General features: G+C 34.6%; 3 protein-coding genes across 3 annotated transcripts; 1 reads left to right on the top strand and 2 right to left on the bottom strand.

The window, feature by feature from the left end:
• Positions 1–1880: 1880 nt before the first annotated feature.
• On the top strand, positions 1881–11150 carry LOC147383159 (proteasome subunit beta type-2-B). The gene is made up of 3 exons (XM_086427365.1): positions 1881–2142; positions 2251–2374; positions 10590–11150. Exons 1-3 carry the CDS (start codon positions 1985–1987, stop codon positions 10920–10922), a joined length of 615 nt encoding a protein of 204 aa, XP_086283491.1. The 5' UTR covers positions 1881–1984; the 3' UTR covers positions 10923–11150.
• A 1830-nt stretch (positions 11151–12980) lies between these two features.
• PHP (PLANT HOMOLOGOUS TO PARAFIBROMIN) lies at positions 12981–16562 on the bottom strand. Its single transcript, XM_086427364.1, has 3 exons — positions 15287–16562; positions 13764–13846; positions 12981–13520 (listed from the first exon to the last, which is right to left on the bottom strand). The coding sequence occupies exons 1-3, from the start codon at positions 16347–16349 to the stop codon at positions 13428–13430; spliced, it is 1239 nt and encodes a 412-aa protein (XP_086283490.1). The 5' UTR covers positions 16350–16562; the 3' UTR covers positions 12981–13427.
• Positions 16563–17799: 1237 nt separating this feature from the next.
• On the bottom strand, positions 17800–18901 carry LOC147383161 (protein ANTAGONIST OF LIKE HETEROCHROMATIN PROTEIN 1-like; the record flags this gene model as incomplete). The annotated part of the gene is given in 3 exon segments (XM_086429038.1): positions 17800–18270; positions 18273–18307; positions 18310–18901. Coding segments are annotated over 3 exon segments (1056 nt in total), but the record flags the coding sequence as incomplete, so codon positions are not given.
• Positions 18902–22393: the final 3492 nt, after the last annotated feature.

A 22393-nucleotide genomic window follows, 5' to 3' on the forward strand; every position in this document is an offset into this window, starting at 1 on the left:
GTTTGTGTCGATTAAACAATCCGATCAGATCTGACTACGTCAAATTTATCAAAATTAATTGATATGTATATATTAATAATTTTAAAATAATATTTTTTCTTTTAAACAGATCATAGATGCTAAAATCATAAATCTTACGATTATAATGAGAAAAAGGGTGAGAATAAATTATTGTTTATTTAAACCCATATTAATTGATTCTTAAATTATAAAAATACTATTCTAACAGGAGAATGGTAAGTATTATTGACAAAAATCTAAGTGCCTGTGTGACCATTGAAGCTGGAAATACTTCAAGAAAGAGTTGGAGTTGAAGTACTTTTTGAAGTTGGAAAAGTACTTTATGATAATATGTGTGTTTGGGAATCAATTTTGAAAAGCACTTTGAGAAGTGTTCTTGGGAGTTGTGATAGATTAACGTTTGGGAGACATCTAACTTCTGGGGAAAAGATGAAAATGCCCTTTTATGTAGAATCACCCAAGGGCATCAAGCTTTGATTAGAGCTTTAATGGAAGTTTGCAATGAGATCTATGGAGATCGATAGCTACACTTTGATCTGGGTTGTGAGTTAGATACTTGACCTTCGATGCGCGGGTTAAGTCCCGAGATGATTTGCGCTTAATTTAGGTAGTTAATGATGAGAAAAAAGTGAGGGAATTGTCTGAATTGTTTTTCTTCTTTTAGCTTATTTTATTTTTCTCATTATTTGTTCTTGACCTTGATGATCAATATCCCGGTTAAATCACAAGATGGATCATGCTTAATTTAGACACTTAATAATGAAAGATTAAATTGGTTAATTGAAGGACTCGTGTATTCTGATCCAAGTGCATTTGTCTGCAAACCGGATAAAGATAAAATTAATTGTTCAAGATAATATATTTTGATTCCGAAGCGTTTACTTGCTCGTCTGATCGAGACAAGAAAGGACTTGAACTTGGACATTTATTTATTTTTTATTATTATTATTTTTAAGTGGAATTGACCCCTCTTTATTTATGTTATTTTATTTATTTATTATTTTTTTTATGTTTTTAAATTTATATTTTCGATTCAATATTCATCTATCTTTTGTTTTAATTTCCTTTCATAAAACTTTACTTAAGCGTTTCCTTCCCAATTTCTTAAGTGCCCACATTGTGTTTATGGATTCGACCCTTGTTTGCCCTAGGCTTGTAAGGTAATTATAAATTAGTTTTTGGTGTCCCAATGACTACTAAGGGCCGTCTATCAATATCTTTGCATCATCTTTTAAGAAGTACAAGTGGAATAAAATTACAAATAAATATTGATTTTTAGGTATAATGATTTTCCAAAGCCCTCTTTGACATACACCCCCTACGCTCCCATCACAGAACCGTAGATTATTTGCTTGGGATACGTAGAATCATGAATCTTTTTCTCGTGTATTATGAGGCACATGATCTACAATTCTGTGATGGGAGTGTCAAATTATCACGACTCATTTTCAAATTATAAAAACACCCTTACATTTTATTAAATTACAAAAATGAATGGAACAAGAACAATTGGGATTGGTGACCAACTTCATCATGATCATAAGTTATAACCATCTAAAAGTTTTAATGACAAAAATACCTTCAACCATTTCTAAAAAATCCAATTCTATGTCCACTTGAAGAACTGTAAATCACCATTTTTATGGGGTTAAAAGTTTTGGAATAAGTTAATTTTTTGCGAGGATCATCTCTTTATCATTGAGATCATCCTTACTCAAAAATCAACCCATTAAATATTTTTAAAGTTTTAACTCATAAAGGAAAAAAAAAATTGGTTATAGCTGGAGCGCCTTTGGTAATAATTGGGGTGCTTTTAACACTACCCTTTCATCATTTCTTGTCCCTCAAGTCGAACTCGAAACCCACGCATAAAATCACAATTTCTTCTGCTTTCTCCATCCCTCCTTCCTTACTTTAGATAACAGAGAGTGAGATTCGAAAGAGAAGGAAAGACAGAGAGATAATGGAGTGTGTGTTTGGATTAGTTGGTAATGGTTTCGCTTTGGTTGTAGCAGATTCGTCTGCCGTAAACAGCATTTTGGTTCACAAATCCAACGAAGACAAGATCATGGTTCTTGATTCTCACAAACTCTTGGGCGCTAGTGGTGAGAGCGGTGACAGGTCTCTCTCTCTCTCTCTCTCACTCTCTCTTTCTGAAATTTTCAATTTTTTTTTGCCCTAGGGTTTGGGGGATTAGCTGAATTTACAGTAATTTGGAAATTTTAACAGAGTTCAATTTACGGAGTACATACAGAAGAACGTTGCATTGTATCAGTTCCGAAATGGGATTCCTTTGACGACAGCTGCTGCTGCCAATTTCACCCGAGGCGAGCTCGCCACCGCTTTGCGAAAGGTAACTTTTATTTTTTATAGTTTGATTTGTTCTTCATTTTTCCTAATCTAGGGTTTATAGAGATTTAGAAATTCAATGGCATTATATGTCTATGTGATGTGATCTGACGGTGAGTGATGGTTTAGGTTTTAGCTTCAATTGAGAAAGTGTTCTCAACTTTTTATCCTTGAGGGGGTTATTGTGATGTGAAAGTGTTCTCAGTTGGATTTCCTTCAGACTAATGGATTAGGATTCTCTTTTTTTTTTCCGGCTTGGTTTGTTTTGTGATCTTTAATTGATGATCTGCCATAAATAATATATTAGTGTTCAAGATTGTTGTAACGATGAGAGAAATTAGGTACAAAGTTTAGTTTGATTTTTTGTTCATTTTTCTTAATCTAGGTTTTGTTGAGACTTAGACATTCAACGGTATTGTATATCTACATGGTGTGATCTGACCGTAAGTGATGGAGGTTTTACCTTCAATTGAGAAGGGAATTGATAGGGTTTTGATTCTCAATTATTTAAAAAAAGAAGATAATAATAAATAAATAATTGAGGGGTTATTGCGATACTTGTGATATGAAATCGTTAGGAGTTGGATTTCCTTCAAACTAATGGATTAGAATTCTCTTTTGTTTTGGCTTGGTTTGTTTTGTGATCTCGACTTGATGATCTGCCATGAATGATATGTTAGGGTTCAAAATTGTCTTATCGATGGGAGAAATTAGGAACAAAGTTTAGAATGATAATTGTGGTGTTTGAGGATCAATGAAAAATATTTTCCCAAGAATGTTTCAATGGTTTTTTTTCTTTGAAACTTAACAATCTTATCTCCATTATTACTTCTATTTTTTGGTGGTAGTTTTGTTTTTTTTACTTGTCATTACATAGTGGGAACTAGAATTTGTTGGACACATCTGATCTTCATGATGCATCGAGATAGTTTCTATGCAAGTTTAAAAGCATACTGTTATCTTCTGTATGGTTATATACAGTAGAGGACTGAAGGTAGATCAATTTTCAATTATTTACTTCTCATTATCGGGATTTAGTCTTGACCTTGGAGACATGTACCATTAAAGGCTGCTGTTGCTCAGATTTATGATGTAGGAAGTGACATTGGGATTTTGGATGAGAAAAGTTCTTTTCATTTGCTTGTGAGGGATCTTCCCTCTATTCTAATGTTTAAAATTTCCTAAATGGTTATGATGTAATAGAGAGATCTTTGGTATTGTGGTAAAGGAAGTGGTATAGAATTTAGTATCCCAAGAGTAAAGCCAATTTCTAGCTTAGGCCAAGCCCGTCTAATTGATTAGATGGAATATTCATCATTCTTTGTAACCCTCCCGAACGTAAAACACTTCCATTCTTTTGAATGAAACTTAAAATCCATTCTACAACTGATTTTTTAGAAACCAAAAAGAAATTTCCCAAATAATTACCGAAGTTTTTGGAACCGAAAGTGTTACATGTGTTGACAGAGCTATCACATAGTATTGACAAACCATTCTCTAAGTGACAACATTATGTGATAGCTTTGTCAACACTTGTAATACTTTCGGAATAAACAAAAATGCCTATAATTACTTGGAAAATTTTCCAGCTAGAAAAAAAGTAAATTATCGAAATGCATTATCTTCCCTCTACTAGCTTATGTTAGGGTTGATGCCTCAATTTTTTTGTTTAGATCATACATGAAGTGGATAACATTCTTTGATAATGATGTTATACTTGTTTGGTCTTCCTTCTAATCGTACCAAGATCTAGCCTTGGAAAAGTTGAAAGAAAATATACAACTTGGAGAGAATTTCTCCTTTGGGAGTAGGTCACTTTGATCAAATTTGTTTTCGGGATAGATTACTTGGATTGTATTCAATGTTCATTTGGAGATTTTTGTCTTAATAAAAAACTCCTAGTACAACTCCAATTATTAGAATTGAAGGAGCCTTGTGAAGCCAAGAAAGATAAGGATTTAGATGTTGAGAGCATGGGAATAAGAATCTCAGGCAAGTGGTTACAAACATTCATGGGGAGCTAGTATGGAGTTAGGGGTTGGGATGTTACTATAAAAGGTATTGGTTTTAGAAATTTAGAACTTGGAGGTGTATTTGTTGGGTAACAATTGTTATTCTATATAGATGGTTGTGTAGTATGTAGGGTTGGCAATGGATCGGATTTTATCCGGTATCCTATCCGAAAAATAGGATTCAGATATGGAATTTTGGATTGGATTCGAATTGAAATTTAAAGATCCAATAAAATTCTGGATTGGTTTTGGATTAACCTCAATCCAATACGATGAAAATCCGATCTGATTTCTTAATACAAAACTCTTTATTAAAAAAAAAATTCTCCCTTGAAACTCATCGTCCTTAAGCAGAGTGTCACACCCATGTTTTAGGATCTAGATCTTCTCAAATCTCAAGGGTGGAGCGAAAAAAAATCCAAATGAAGATCTTCAAAGCTTAAATACGATATGGATTTCTTCCAAATAATTTTGACAGAGTTTCCCCTAAAAATTGAACTTATGAAAAAATTTTACCTGTAGAAATATACATGTATAATCAAAATCCATATATCCACTGCATTCCAATTACCATATCATAACGAATATACATCACTTCAAAAACATATTATAACACAATCCAAAAGTGTACATAGATCAACTACACATCTCATATTGATCAACAGTTGTTCACGTCATAAACATTAACTCTCACTCTCTAGACATATACATATGAAAATACACAACACACATGATGCTAATATATAAGGAAGTTCAAAATTGCACAAAATAGTTTCACTAAAATCAAATCTCACCTCACATATAACATAAATAGTGTTTATCATCCTGATCTTGTGATCCCTCTATATAATGTTCTTCATCAGTAATAGGTATCTCAATAATTAGGACATCTGTAATATTTTGTTAGTAGGGTAAGTAATAAGGAAGTTACTCAATAGTTAATTTACATTTCAAATTAATAGTCCTAATATGAATGAATAAACAAGCTAATATATTATAAATAATGCAGATTTTTAAATAAATAAACAAAATGAATAATATTCGAAATAGGCTAATCTTTAATAAAACGATAACGAAATATTTTCATCTCACAATAAATAAATAAAACATAAACATGTCATAAGAATATCAATCCTAGTGGTGTATGTGATAAGAATGATGAAGTGCACGACCGATATAAAAGTATCGATTTATATATCGATTTTCTAGTACTTAACTAATGTGGAACTCACAGTTGGTTCCTGATTTTATGGTCAGTTTGGCAATTTACCATAATTGATTGATCGTGTTTTCCGGCTCAAGTTGGCCGTTGATCCGTAATGGAGATTAATCGTTTGACTATTATAGACTGTAAATGATCATTTGACAAGTCAGTTTCATCGTACCTCTGTGGTATGAATGTGTCCTCAATCAATTTAGTCATTTACAAACCATCTTTACAGTATAATTTGTTGTTTTCTAATAAAGATAAGATGATAATTTCCCGAATAGTAAGTACAAAGATATTTTCAAGTGGTATCCCATATTACCAGAGAGAATATTAAACCCGTATTATTCTAAATTAATTGGTTGTTTCTGGAAAGAGCTATCGATTAATCTAATGGGCATTCATTACCTTTTTAATGGATAACAAAAATAATAATTATATTTTCAAAATTCATTTGAAATAAATTAAAAAACAATATGCAAGTATGACGATATTCCTAAGTATTCTAAAATTACAAACATGCAGCAGTATATCGAAAGTAGTAAACATACAGGTACACCGTCCCACGATTACCATCCTAATTGCATTTCATGCTCTAATACACAATGTTCAAAAGCACTCTGAACCTGAAAATTCCTAAACACAAACACATACAGTCGAAAATCCCATTCTCGATTATAAACAATCGAGACTTTCATTCTCGATTTCAAATTTAAACTTAAACATTTCATTTTTATTTTAATAGATAATTACCCAATGAAAATATATTTTCAAAACATGGCGTCTTAACAGTTTTTAAAGCGAACACTCTACGAAAATTACTATAGAAATCAATTTGTTAAACAAATTGATTTTCTGGTTACACTCACCCAAATTCATTTATTTTTATTTCACGATATTTAAATATCAGAGAAAAGATACAAAACAATTATTTTACAATTTGATGCATGAATTTTTGAATTTAAATCATAATAAATTTGAAACTAATTATCAAAATTGAAATAAAATAGATTTCATTAAAAACTATACTATGAATTTAAAATTATAAGTTTCCTACCTTCACAACTGGGTTTTACATGTCCCTACGGTATTAAAATGATTTTTCTAGCTAATTTTTTCGGCAATTCGATCAAATACTCCGGTGATTAAGTAAATATTGAAGTCGTGGATATTCGGTTCTTCAGTGTCGGATCTTAATTCACATCATAAACGCGTTTAAATCTTGATTGAAGGTGACGTACACAAACCCACAATAAAACCCACTCGTTTCTGTTTCTGATTGTCTCTTGTTGTATCATCGCCAATAAGCATACGTTATAATATAATATAATATTATAATATAATAATATAATAAATTATATTATCATATATAAAAAGTAATATAGCTGTTTGTCTAATATGTTAACGCATCAACTTATAATATATTATATAATATATAAATATAAATATTATATTATATATTATTATATAATATTATAATATATTATAAGTTGATGCGTTAACATATTAGACAAACAATTATATTACTTTTTCAACTTCCTTTACGGCTCCACCTCACTCTCAATTTCTTTCTAGATATGCCTCTCTCTCTCTCTCCCAACCCTAGGTATTATTTCTTCCCCCAAATCCGATTTTTTTTATAAAATAGTTATTGGTGTTGGATCGGTTTGATTTGGTTTGGTTTGGTTTTGAGTAGAGTGAAATCTTAATTGGATCGGTCAGATCGGATCGGATTTGGATCATAGGCAAAGATTTCAGATTGGTAGCGAATTGGAACTGATCCGGTACCAAATTGATCCATTGCCAGCCCTAGTAGTGTTGGATTAAGTTTTGGAAGATAAATTTGAACCATTTATAAACAAAACCTGGATTCTCCAAGACATTTCATATATAATTTAAAAATATGATAGTGTCTAACTGATGGGGACATCAGAGATCAAGTAAAGGTTTAATCAGAGATCATAGACCTTTTCTTGAAACTCTTTTTTATAATTTTTCTTTCTACTTCACCACCAAATTAGCCTTTCTAACATCCTAGAATCCAACAAGTATAGGTTGTCCTACATCACTAGCTTTGATACAGGCCGAAGTAACATAGGTTGGCGACCTTAATGAAGATCGACAGATGGTTTTCTTGGATTTAGATGAGAAATCTATTCGCTTTCAAATCCTGAAACTTCTCCATTTCCAAAATTATGGTAAAATGACAATGATGATCATCCAATGGCATGAGTGGTTGAAATGCAATAAGCAATTATGGAAATATGTGGTGAATCCTATGGGGAGATGGAATAGGATGCTGACAGGTACCAATAAACTCAAATTGTATGGTAGCTTCTATAGCTACCACTGGCCCATCCAACCTAAAGGGACTTTCTAGATATGGAAGGGGCACAATATAAGGTAGCTTTCTTGGGTTCCACTGGAGTTAAAGAATTAAGTGAAATTGAAATGAGAGGTTTGTTGGAAGGCTTTTACATTTTCTGCAACCATTTGAGTCTTAATCCCGTCATATAGGTTGTTGAATCTCTCAGTTTATTTTGGTGTTTGTCTAGATATTTTGCGGAATTATTTGCTCCATAAATGAGATTAGACTGGTTTGAACTTTGAACAATGGTTAGGAGCATTTTTCCTGGGGCTAATAGTATGTGGTAATAGATGCCTTTATATGTTCCGGAGTCATATCCTTTTTGCTTCCAATATTGTGATTTATGTTGGGTGCCTTGCTTTCTGTTTTCATTTGTTTTATTTTACTCCCCCAAGAACTTTATTCTTATAGTTTTTTCTTTTTCTTTTGCTTTTTATTTGTGTTTTAATGAATTCTTTAGTATTAAAGAGAAAAAGAAATCCAACATGATTTGGACTACAGTGTTTGAGCAACCTAGAATTTGGCTGATTAGTCACATTTTATGTCTCATGGACTAACAGAATCCTTGTGAGCTATGGAATTAGTGTTTGGGAAAGCATACCTAAAGAATACTAGAAACGTTTTTGAGGTCTCAAATTCAAAGTCGAAATAGGCAATAGAATAATATTTTTGAAGGATACATGGTGTGGAGATGAATCCAATTCTAAAGGCCTTACTATGTTTAGGTCATTTGATCCCTTGGGAAATCTACGTTCCTTTTCAGTTAAACTGACACACTCATTTGATAAGTAGGAAGACAACGACTTGTAACTTTTTTTTTGAGTTTGCAAAGCTTCTCAATAGTTTGTGAGTCAAATTTTAATTCAATGGAGCTTTATCTTAGGTCTAGGTATTACTTTTCTTGAGTTATTTGGATTCTATTGGATATTTTGAAGTAATTTTCTGGAGCTTATGCAATGCTAGAACTTGAGGGTATTGACATTGGGAGGATTTATATGGAGTACGCTCCCCTTGCAATGAGGTGTTAGATTCTGGTGGTAAGGAAATCAAATAATGCTAGACAATTATAGCACCATGGTCTTGGTGGTTAAGACAGTAAAAGTTAATCTCATTGGTCTATCAGTCCAAGGATTTCAATGGTTTTACTATTGTGAAAAAAAATAAAAAATATAGAAGCTATTGTAACTCTTGTTAAAAAACAATTGAAGCTATTGTTGAAGGCTGCAACTCATGTTAATACTCGAGTATCTTCTCTTTTGAGCTGAGGAGGCCGCCTTCCCCTTTGATATTTTTATGTTGGAGCTTTATCTGGTTTCTTTTGCTTATTTACATTTATATAAGCTTTAGTTAGATTTAGATGTATGAAAGTTGACATATATGTTCACACATGGTCATTGAGTCCAATGTGGAGATCATCCTCATAAGAAATCAATTATAGACTCATCTTCGTGTGGGAAGATAGACATCTACAATCCTGGCCCTAACCATACGATGTGTGCTTGTTGCCATGATTTGCACATGAAATAAGTAAAAGACTGAACCCAAATCAAGCTGAAGTTCAATATCTCTGAAACCATCGAAGTGGTATTAGAAATTTACGAACTGACACTTAAATTGGGTTGGCCTGAGTGTCCAGAGTTGTACCTGTCTGAATTAACTTAGAAATCTACCTACCAATTCATGCCAAAATGTTCTAAATGACTTTTAAGGCAATTGGATATTATTTCGAGTAGAATATTAAGGTTGCATTCTCCAGTAAATAAGAAATTGCCAACGAGAACAAACCCTGTTTCACTGTTGTATTCATCAAGGTATGAGCTCAAGTGTGGGCGTAGTAGGTTGTATTCTCCAGTAAATAAGTTAATTGCCAAGGAGAACAAACCTTGTTGCATTGTATTCATCAAGATATGAACTCAAATGTGGGCATTCTTAGAAGGGACCCTGAAATTTCTGAATCTCTTTCGCCTATGGATCACATTCAATCCAGGAGAGTTATATTGTGTCGGTCTGAGTAATCAAGGTAATATATGTGTTTATCTTTTTGTAGCTTATTTGAATAGTATGATAGTTACAATAATACATGTAGACATGATTGTAATGTCTCTAATTATGACTTGTGATTGTTTTACCTGGTTCTTATCATTTGAGTTACCAAATTAACCCTCTGGAGCCAAATTTTTACAAAAAATATTCCTTTGGTGTATGCTATATTCAAATTTATACCTGTACCTTTTGTTGAATATGTTAAATTTTCAGATATTTAATTCCTTCTTATAATATATGTCTAAATTGCTTTCTATGAGTGTTTCCTTACTGGCATTCATGTTGGTGCCAAGCTAAGTCTTGTCACCCACTTTGACAAACTTGCTTGTAAGGGTAAATGCTAGTTTAATGGCTTTCATCATATGGATTTTTCTTGATTCTTAGAAGTGAAACAAAGTCCCCCAATCTAACCAGAAGATCAAACTACACACATTTCTTACCAAATCATCCCAAGGTTGAGAATTTGAGTTGATGCTAAATGTTTTGTGTGATTTGGAATTTATTTTTCATCCCTCAGAAGTTTTTGGTGCCATTTTATGTTTATCTGCTGATATCCAACTTGGTTTAACTGTTGCAATCCTGGTTCCAGAACCCGTACATGGTCAACATTCTTTTGGCTGGTTACGATAAGGAGATTGGCCCATCTCTCTACTACTTGGATTACATTGCAACCCTTCACAAGATCGAGAAGGGTGCCTTTGGCTATGGATCATATTTCTCCCTTTCCATGATGGATAGACACTACCATAGTGGGATGTCTGTGGAAGAAGCAATCGATTTGGTTGATAAATGCATAATTGAGATCAGGTCCAGGTTGGTTGTGGCCCCTCCGAATTTCGTGATCAAAATCGTCGACAAGGATGGAGCGAGGGAATATGCCTGGCGTGAATCCATCAAAGATGCTGGGGTACCTGCAGCATGAGTTAGTTATGTGTTTTTCACTCTAGTTAACTTTTATGTTTTTCATCTTTAAGAGTGGCCACTTGGGATTATTTTGTCTATTGTTGATGAAATAGCTGAACTCCTTATTTTTTTCTTCTAATTTGTGGTGTTGTTTTAACTGTTGAGCAATCATACATATGTGGACTTCATTGATTTGAGGTGCTCAGAGTTGAGAAGTACAAAAATTATGGAAGGGCTTTGTTTTTCAGGTATTTCCAAATCCTGTTTGATTGGGGGAGATTTCTTGCCAATTGGATTTGAGTTGTTTTTTTATTTTTTATTTTTACAATCAATTTCAAGGCCTAAATGAATACTCAAGAGTCGAGATAATATGACTCGCCCAGTGGCATACTCAATAGACTCCTTGATGTGGACAAGTTTGGGAATTGTATATCTGTACACCTCAGGATACATGATTACACTTCCCCATAAAAAATGTATGTATCCCGAGGTGTATGGATATACGGTTCTTGAACTTGTCCACCTTGCGACTCATATTATCAAGGACTCAATACTCAATCCGATGGTTTGAATTTGAAACAACCAACATATTAGGTGGTCCCCTACTAATGGGGCTGGGCAGAAATTCATGGGGTCAGTGGCGTATAAGTTTGCCACATGACATGGCAATAATTTTTACTTTTGTCAGGATAAGAAAGATCAAATATTCACGCTTGGCAAAAAAAAATTCTATTACTTGGATAGACTTAGTTCATTTAGGTTGAACGGCTTTACACAGATTTACATCTTTTATTTTTATTTTTATTTTTAATTGTGTATACCTTTTGCTTAAATTACGTTCATATATTTTATTTTTTTATGTAAAAAGTAGAAAATTTGGTCGAACCTGATCGTCCTGTAAGGTTCAGTTGTTGAAAACTTGGCAGAAATGTAAAGCTATTCCTGAGCCATTCTATTAACGTTTTGCTGATCTCGATAAACTTGTACCCCTAATGTTAATTTTAAATCAACCTGATTAGTGACTTCACACCGTGAGAGTTGTGTTTCAGTAATTTGATGGGAGGAAGTGGTTCAAATCATCGGGCATGGATTGGCGAAGTCGGTTCAGTAGTTTAGGTTCTCTAATAAGAAGTGAGCTATACTAAATATGGTTTGGGTTTAATATTATATACCGAATCTGACTAAACCTTAGCCTCAGGTTAGTGACAAGTTTTTGACTCAATAATTTGAGTAGTAAGCCTTCAATTTTAGAAAGCTAAGCATGCACGAGCCTGCTCAAGAAAAAAAATATGATTTTTCTCATAAAATATAACCCACGGAAAAGACCAGCAACAAAGCCTTATTCCAAATATTTGATGTTGGCTAAACAAATGTTCATCTATAACACCTCTTTTTTATAATTCTTATTTTGTGTTTGACTTTCATTAGTCTCATCAACTAATAATACTACATCATCCATAAATAATAGAATAACAATTTTCTAACGCCCCCCCTGACAGAAGCTCCTTACTCACCACAGAACCATTAAATCTTTTCTTATGTATCCTGAGGCAAATGATCTACAGTTCTGTTACGGCGGTGTAGGTCAGAGGGGGGCATCACAAAATCATGGCTCTAAATAATATAAAACTAAGTTACACGCTTGTCAAAACGAACAGTTACTTCATCTACAACTAGAGCAATTACTTCATTGACAAGTAGCGCAAACAAATATGGACTGCAACAAGTTGATTCCAAAGAACATCCCAACAAGTTGACTGGATTCTCACACCAGCTACCCAATCTAACGCAACCCAACCATTCTTCATCTGAGGAAGTCGGCAATGTAATGTGAAACTGAGCGGAGTTGTATGTAACAAAAAAAAAAAAAAAAGATTTCAACAAATCTAGAAAGTAGTGAAACAAAAACCTAAACTTGTTTGTTACTAATCTATTTGAAGACATCCACCATTTCATGACTGCGAATGTATCCTATTTAATAAAATTTAGCAACCTTCTGTAGGTCCCTGTTGGTAAGTAATTGGCTCTGTCCAAAAAGTATGAGGTGGTATACTGATTAAAGTACATTTGCACCCCATTTCAAATAAAATTTGCTAATTGATCAAAAGTAAAAGAAATACATGTAATGTTAAAGAGTTCTGCACGTCGCTATTAACATGAGATTTATAACATTATCAAATGGTTTTGCAAATTGAAGTTGGAAAGATTGAACTATTTTTGGGTGAAGAACAATTGGAAAGGTGGTCTCCAACTAGCAGTTAAGGACTTAGGAAACAAGATAGAATAATGCAGAAGTGACCTCAGGCTGGAACCTCATATTGCACCTCTTGGCATGAAAGTGTATGAGAACCATAGATGCTTTTCATTGAGATACGAGTGAAAAAGCATTCAATCCACTTTCACGTCAAGAAGTGCGATATGAGGTTCCAGCTTGAGGTCACTCCAGCACGACTCAACAAGTAATTATTGCTGATCAAGACCAATAACAAAAGCTTACAATTTCTCCCTTCAACTTATGAGCAACTCAAGTATGCGATCGTGACCGTACAAATTCCTCCAGCCTGCCCCATACTTCTAGAGCTGCAGCTCTGTCCTGGTGTCTCTTATTCTTGCTAATCTGCACATTCAAGTTACATTTACATATAATGTTGTGCACATAGTATGCTAAAAGACAAGAGAGAGAACATAGGCTCCAACCCATGGCTCAGTAGACTAATATGTATGTGTGCAACTTTGAGGTTGTGGGTTCGAGTCAAGCTTACCCATCAAAATAAAATAGCACATAACATATTCATCAATTTACATTAATGCTAGTCAACATTTAAACAATTAAGGATCTCTAGAAGAAGCATTTGCTCACCGAAATGATCTTCACATTCCACTGTTTCACCATCTTTGCAGACTCCACACTGTCATCTTCAAAACGCATGAAAAACCCTATAACTGCATAAGAGATACATTTTACATCAGTGTATTGTTTCTCTTGCCCAACTCTAGTCTCGTCAGACAAGGGAGACCACTCACAAAGATAAATGTATCTAATGAACCTCAACGAGCAAGTCTTGGGAAATAATTTAAAAACAAAAAGTAAATAACACAAAAAAAAAAGAAGAACAAACTATTTAATCATTCCCATTTAAGAGTTATATTCTAATTTCAATTGCACTTCTTTTAAAGGATATAATATGTGTTGAGAATCGAATGTCCTCCTTCATCTATTAGGTTGGGAAGGAACACAAGAACAGATTGAAGCGCTACCTAGCACCATAAGTGTCAAAATAAAGGAAATTCAAATCCACGATCCCTCCAAACTCCAACAATAGAAAACCATCATTGCTGAGATACACTGTTGAAATATCCCACAAAGGACTACAATTTTTTACCCATCTATATATCTTTAAATAAAACAAACTACAACTCTTTATAGGGCTGCAACTTGGCAGGCAAAACCCAAACCCAATGGGTTGAACCCGACCTTGTGGGTCTGGGCACAGCTAGCTTGGGTTCGGACAAAAAAATTTGACTGAATCAAATCGGGTTGGGTTCGGGCATAGGTATCGGGTTTGATCGATTTAACCGAATATGAACTTAGTATGATTATGGATTTTGTTAACGTGTGCCCTTAAAGTGCAATAAATACACTTTGGAAATTAGAATCTGAGGGTATTTCGATAAAAAATAATTTTTTCAAGGTCATTTTCAGTACAAAATTCAATTTCCAAAGTGTATTTATTGCACTTTAACATGTGCCCTTAGGGCGCACATTAACAAGACCCTATGATTATAACTTAAAAATATTTTCAAATATGTTTGTTTCTTTCTCATTCACAATTCACATTTCAAGCTTTAGTTAATCATCATCTTCTTCTTCTTTGCATTGCTTATAATTTCATGTATGTAAACTTTGAAATATATTTTTAGGGCAACTAATTTCAAATTTTATATTTTTAACCAACCCGACTTGGGTTGGGCTCTGAGGTCTGGTTGGGCGCAGGTTGGTGTTTGTCAAGCGTGGGTTGGGTGCAGGTTGATCCCCAATCCGCCCGAGTTACAATCCTAACTCTTTAGGAAAATGCTTAAGTAACATTAAAATGTGCATTGATTCTCACATCGCTGGCGTGGATTATGTACGAAACCATAGATACTTTTCATCGAGATACAAGTGAAAAGCATCTATGGTTATGCGTGCACCTCCACATCAGCAATGGGAGAATCGATGTTCATTTCAATGTACTCCAGCACAACTCAACTCTTTATCCAAGATAAAAGCATAATAAGAACAAGTGCCCCCAACTCAATTCAACAAATTCTTATCTTTCTACAAAGAACAAATAATTCAAATCCAAAAATCAAATAGTAAAGTTCAAAACATTTATTACTTACTTTTATTGAAGATCTCGACATGATCCTTAAAAGGCCAATCCTTGAACTGCCACTCCTTCCCCAACACGAAAACAGCAACAACTCTATCCCAATCCTCCGCCTTCAAACTCGAAGGCTTATCTCTAACCTCATAAGCCGTCACCACGCGATCCCTACTAAACTTCTTCTGCACCGTAACACAATCCGGCTTCGCCCCCTTCATCTGTTTCACCTTCACATCTGTCGGAATAAACACACCATCCTCCAAAAACTCCTTCACATTATAAATAGTAATCAAAGTCTGAAAAGCACTCGGCACCAAAATTATGGGCACTCCTTCCCCAATTTTACTACCCTTCAAATTCATCTTCGGCTTAGGGGTCGATTCAAACCCTAATTCCTCCCCATCTTTCCAAAACCCTCTATCATCAGAACCCATTAACCTACTTTTTGCCACCAACCCATCTTTCCTCTGCTGCGACTCAATCCGTTGCCGCTCTTCCTCACGTCTAGTCGACGCCAATAGAACACTATAAAAATCCCGATGCCGACACTCCAACAACGATTCCCTATCCTTCAACGGTCTCTCTAAAGCCCTAATCATCGAAACATAATCGATATTCTCTGAAACCCTAACCCTAAAATTCTCGTCTTCTTCTTGATCAGCAACCAAAGGGGCCCTAATTCCAACCAATCCAGGATCCTCTGGTCGATACTCTTCAACATCGATTGGAACCACATCAGAGAATTTAGCGTTTTGAGGGACGACGAATTCGATCGCGTCGTTTGATGAGACCTTGCCTTGTAAGTATTCAAGTAAGGGTTTTCGATCTGGTAGGGTTACAAGTGGGATTTTCTGTGTTCGAGCGTTCTGGAGATACTCTGTATGCTTGATGTGATGGTTCTTTACGTAATAAACGAGAGAATCTAGGGTATATAAATTACCTTGTTTGGATCGGTAGGCGGTCTCGGCTGAACAGGGGAAGATGTAATCGTTGCCGAAGCGAAACTCGTCACCGACTCGGACGATTTTGTCTAGCTCACCTCGTATGGTGAAGTCTCTGAGAGCAGAGAGAGGATCCATGCGAGAGTATGAAATGTAAATTTGGAGAAAAATAGAGGGTATGAAGGTCAAGGGATTTAGTTGCAGAGATGTGAGGGAAGAAGAAGAAGGAAGAGTGGGTTTAGACTTTAGATATTGGAGTGTTTGGATTGTAATTTTAAGGAAAAAGTAAGGTCTTTTGGGGGAGAGAATGAAACACAAGTTCGCAGTGACGACTAACGAAGGTGTAATACACGTAAGTACTTGGTGTTTATTTGATGCGAGATCGAAGTATGAGAAACCCTGAGAAGGGCACAGAGACGGACACGTGATAATATAATGGGATTATTGGACCAAACTAAACATCAGAAGTTATGTGTTCAAGAAAATACTCAAGTTACACCATCGATGGTCTAGATTTAGGAGGAAAAAAAAAGAGAGAATCTAATTTCAAAATCCTATATTAAGTATAGACTTCAGATGTTTTAATCTTATTTATTTTGTTTTAGATTTCAAATTTTATAATCGAAATTCAGAAGATTTGAATTAACGACGGGGGACGTTGGATGAATCCAGAAGTTCTGAACCAAAAATAAAAATGTAAAAACTAGTTCCAAACTTCAGACTTCAGTAGTATTATTAAACGCAACCTGAATCCTAAATTTAAAATTTTATTTTTAAAATCAATGATGACCTTACGAGAAATTTTAGATTTCAAAAGCTTACATTGAAATGGAACTCCACGAATAATTTATCCACAACTCTCTTTGTATGGATTTGGACTCCGTTTCACTTTGAAGAGAAAATTTGGATAGATTTGAAGGTATGGTTTCAATTAGTCTCATTTGAGACAGAGTCATCTTGGTATCGTTAAAGAATGAGACATATATTCAAGGTGAAACGTCGTGCTTGATTTCCCGTTTGACAATCAGATGACTCAAAATGATATTTTGAAAATCTCGATTTAGTCAATAAAACTCAGTCAAGTTAATCTAGAGACGATGAGATCCAATTCAACAGTTTATTTTAGGCAAATGTACAAGATGTTCAACAAGATAAAGAAATTGATCTCTTCTGACTTTAGCATGAATATTCAATTTCTACACTTAAGCAATTTAATACAAAAATTGAAATTGTTTCCTTTCTTTTCTTTTAATGGATACATGCTGGAAGATCTTTTTTGGTTTTTGGTGTTTTTTTGATTTGGAGTAATGGAGAGAGTAATAGGCCAAGTTTACTGATAATCCTACTGTCATTCAAAATTAGAAGTTTTTTAATCATCTTTTATGACAATGGATGTAAAACAGATCCGTCCAAGCCTGGAAATGCTACCAAGAGACGAAAAACTTTGCGCTCTAACGATAAAGAGAAATACAAAAAATGATCGAATGGGACTGCCACCAACCAAGTTTGGACTAATAATCCAAGAACCAGTACTTTTTTCGCAGATCGATTGAAAAAACTGGAAGTCAAAATTAAGCCAAAACCAGTACATGCATTTTTGTTGCTCAGCTAAGCCAAGATGGCACATTGATCAATTCGAAGGAGGCTTCTGTTCACAATGCTTTATATATTTAGTTAAGTTCTCTCTCATGGTTTGTCCTTGTGAGTCGACCTGCTGACAGCTTTCTTCACCATAGCCCGAGTCATGGTGATCAGGCAACGGGACATCTGCGTGCAGTTCATCTCCATTGTCAATGATAATATTATGTAGCAGACAACAAACCAGGATGATACTGGGCAATTTCCGCTTGTCGGGTCTCCACATAACTTTGTGAAGGATTCTCCAAGTACCCTTTAATTGTGACAATGCCCTCCCCGCAAGCAATCTCGCGGACTTATGCTTCGCGTTGAAACAGACCATGGAACCTGAGAGGCTCTTATTTTTATAAGGAGCGATGAGCCACGGGAGAAGAGGGTATGGGGTCCCACCAACGATATATTCTCTGATTTCTACTCCATTGGGTAAGGTTTGATGCTACCATTTAGACGATCCCCGTCTCACATAGTTTGTAGAATCCGGAATATTTTAAAAGCTGTTGGATGGTCATGCCACCAGGCCACCCAGTAACGATATCAAGAAATCTCATCTCATTGTCCACAATTCCCTGCAAGAACATACTGTAGTTATTCTCTTGATCGCACCAATCATCTGAGGTCTCAACTGCTGGAAGGGTCATGATGATGTGTGTTGCATCAATAGCCCCACAACAGTTGGGCAATCCATAGGTTCCTTCGAACTTGGCCTTGATTTCCTCCACTTGATCTGGTTCAGGCCACTTGAGATGGTGCTTGGCTCGCTCCTCTATGGATTCAATGAATCTCCATGTCACCTGAGACACTGTTGACTGCCCAACGCCAAAGGCCCGTCCCACTGAAACTTGGGATTCTCCGGATGCCAACCTTCTTAGGGCAATGGCTACTTGCTTCTCGACACTAAGAAGCTTTCCCTCAATGTTTATGAGACCTGAAGGGGGCCTTGACACAAGATCTTCTCTCACTAGGGAACATATGTATTCAAAAGTCTTCTTTGATACCCTAAAGAAATATTTGAATCCTTCCATCTCATTGTTGGGAACCACTGAATATGCATATCAAAGTTGTTAAAATAAATAGTCCATCTTATAAAGAAATGTGTGCAAAGCTACAAGCAAAACATACAGAAGGAAAATAAGCAAAAGAAAATAGAAATACAGTCTGATTCCTCAATATATTTTGTGTCTTATTTCTCAAATTGGTTCATGTATACTACAATTCCCAAGAAGAAATTTCTGGTCTAATTTGAATTTTGTTAAGAAACAACCTTGAAGCCCCTATGTTGTTTTGCTTGTCATTTTCAAGCTCCATTCCACCAAACCAGACTTCCCCTCTCTCTCTAAGCCATCACAATCATAGCCACTCCCAACCAGCAAATGCACACCTCACTCATTGTCAAGAGCACACAGATTATGTGTAGTGTAACATTAGCAAAAACACTCATCAAGATGAGATGTTAGCAAAGATGGATGGGTAAAAGATACTCTAAAGAAATAGTCAACCATTTCGTTTTTTGGTTACTATTATCTATAATGACGTACGTATTGATATGATGCTACTCATAAAAATTGAGCTCAGACCCATGGCTCAGTTGATTTAATATTGCAATTAAACCTTACACCAAAAAAGAAAAAGAGAAAATAAAAAAAAAAGTAATTTTTTTGGAAGGTTAAAAAACGAAAGATGTTACTAATAGAATTAGTGCTTGTAGCTAAAGCTGAAATAGGCGTTTGGAGTCTACTTCGGCAGACACGTACCAAGCAAACTAAATGGAAAAAAATTTACAGGACAACAATAAGACTATGCTTTATGGTTTAGAATGTTTGGCAACCAGAAAAGAAACATGTTTATAAGATGATCAGAGCAAAGATGAGAACGTTAAGACGGATGAATAGAAAGACTAGGAAAGAAAAAATCATTGATTAGCATATATATGAGGATCTAAAAATAGTTAAAGAGAAGTGGTTTGACATGGTTTGAGCATGAATAACAAAAATCAATGAAAACACAATGGGGAGCACTTTGATGCACAGTGAGAATTCTAAAAGGGCAAGAGGAAGGCGGAATGAAGTGCATTGAGGTAGCAAGTATGATATGAAGACACATGCCTTGAAAGAAGATATAGTTGAATATCGATTTTACGGGTCAAACTGGATTTATGTTGGCAACCTCAAATAGTTTGGATAGGTTTGATACGAAACTGAAACAAAAGTTGCAATTGGTTTGGGTAAAATTTGGAAAAATGCACTACATTAGTTATAATGAGTATGGGGGCTGATTTCCTCACCAAACAAGGACGACATCATTCCCATACTACATACAAAATTAAATAAGGGATGCTTGTCCAAAGACACAGCCATAGGATTCTACATGCAAAATTATATACATAACCCGGCAAAAGTGAATTGATGGATAGATACAGAATGGGGAGGAATACATGTCCACATGGAACCCAAATCTCTATCACAACCTTCCATACATCACAAATTAACGTTTATGATGAGATACACGGAATATGATACAGTGTATCTCATGTACCATTTTATATTGCAACATCATATACTTTACCATCCTTTCACAATTGCATAGTCCTTTGAAAAAAGAAAATGCAATTAGTTAGGTGGAATATCAACTCTTGATCTCATGTATATGAAGTCCATCAATGCCACATCCAGCTCCCCTTTTTATTTATTTTTTGAGTCTGTCGGAGCCAGTGGCCCACTAGATCAGATCGATTATGCTCTCTTCCAAGAGCATAGGAAGTATGATTGTGCAGCTTGAATTAAAAAAAATCTTGTTGGAGAGATATTAGATTTAAAGAAAAGTGGAGATCATGAGGCATGAGTGTGTGGATTAGGGAGGTTTTCAAAGATATAAAGGAATGAAATATTTTTATTAAAAGAAAAAAGAGAGTAGTAAAGCAAAACAAAATAAAAACATCTAGGTTCACGACAACAGTGGCTCGTTGTTGAAGAGCAGCCAACCAAGATCAAGCTCTAATACATGTTAAAGAAACATTATTGAGATTCATGGATGTCATTACAAGAACCCTTGGTTAGTTTCTATAGAAAATTATACGAATCATAAATGCTAGCCAGCTTTTCTCCCTTTGGTCAAGATCTTTCAGAAACCTTACATACAAAGCCAATTTCAATGCAAAGGGCGAATGTGGGGGGTTGGTTACCGACAGGGATAAGAAAAAAAAAGAAGAAAAAAAAAAACCATTATACTAGCCTTCCAAATATATTTCCTAATCTCTATCACACAACCTTCCATATATTACAACTTGCCAATTTGATGAGATATGCGGAACATGATATAGTGCATCTTACGTACCATATTATATTTTCATATACTCTACTAATCCTTACCACAACTCGAATCATAGAAAATGGGATTCAAATTATATAAAACACACTTACAATCAGCTTAAAAAAAAAATTTGAGCACCATAGCACTACATCACTAAGCAAACATTGAAACACCACATTATGGTTCATCTAAAGTATGCCAATAATGACCTTAAAGAGAAGCATTTAGAATACCATCACCCATGTTGTGTGCACAGCAATAATATTCCTATATATAGTGTTAATTGAGAAGTACTTGGTGTTTTAGATATAACGAGTATGAGTTTATTTGATGCGAGATCGAAGTATGAGAAACCCTGAGAAGGGCACAGAGACGGACACGTGATAATATAATGGGATTATTGGACCAAACTAAACATCAGAAGTTATGTGTTCAAGAAAATACTCAAGTTACACCATCGATGGTCTAGATTTAGGAGGAAAAAAAAAAGAGAGAATCTAATTTCAAAATCCTATATTAAGTATAGACTTCAGATGTTTTAATCTTATTTATTTTGTTTTAGATTTCAAATTTTAGAATCGAAATTCAGAAGATTTGAATTAACGACGGGGGACGTTGGATGAATCCAGAAGTTCTGAACCAAAAATAAAAATATAAAAACTAGTTCCAAACTTCAGACTTCAGTAGTATTATTAAATGCAACCTGAATCCTAAATTTAAAATTTTATTTTTAAAATCAATGATGACCTTACGAGAAATTTTAGATTTCAAAAGCTTACATTGAAATGGAACTCCACGAATAATTTATCCACAACTCTCTTTGTATGGATTTGGACTCCGTTTCACTTTGAGAGAGAAATTTGGATAGATTTGAAGGAATGGTTTCAATTAGTCTCATTTGAGACAGAGTCATCTTGGTATCGTTAAAGAATGAGACATATATTCAAGGTGAAACGTCGTGCTTGATTTCCCGTTTGACAATCAAGATGACTCAAAATGATATTTTGAAAATCTCGATTTAGTCAAAACTCAGTCAAGTTAATCTAGAGACGATGAGATCCAATTCAACAGTTTATTTTAGGCAAATGAACAAGATGTTCAACAAGATAAAGAAATTGATCTCTTCTGACTTTAGCATGAATATTCAATTTCTACACTTAAGCAATTTAATACAAAAATTGAAATTGTTTCCTTTCTTTTCTTTTAATGGATACATGCTGGAAGATCTTTTTTTGTTT

The sequence above is a fragment of the Akebia trifoliata genome, chromosome 16 (genome assembly GCF_017979445.1).
Source record: "Akebia trifoliata isolate Shusen 1 chromosome 16, ASM1797944v1, whole genome shotgun sequence".
NCBI classification, from domain to species: domain Eukaryota; kingdom Viridiplantae; phylum Streptophyta; class Magnoliopsida; order Ranunculales; family Lardizabalaceae; genus Akebia; species Akebia trifoliata.

Coding starts and splice junctions, on each gene's coding strand:
- LOC147383159 (XM_086427365.1), top strand. CDS start 1,985: ATGGAGTGTGTGTTTGGATTAGTTGGTAATGGTTTCGCTTTGGTTGTA. Junction 2,143..2,250: donor AGTGGTGAGAGCGGTGACAG/GTCTCTCTCTCT, acceptor AAATTTTAACAG/AGTTCAATTTACGGAGTACA. Junction 2,375..10,589: donor TCGCCACCGCTTTGCGAAAG/GTAACTTTTATT, acceptor TCCTGGTTCCAG/AACCCGTACATGGTCAACAT.
- PHP (XM_086427364.1), bottom strand. CDS start 16,349: ATGGATCCTCTCTCTGCTCTCAGAGACTTCACCATACGAGGTGAGCTA. Junction 13,847..15,286: donor TGTCGAGATCTTCAATAAAA/GTAAGTAATAAA, acceptor TCTCTTATGCAG/TTATAGGGTTTTTCATGCGT. Junction 13,521..13,763: donor GGAATGTGAAGATCATTTCG/GTGAGCAAATGC, acceptor TTGAATGTGCAG/ATTAGCAAGAATAAGAGACA.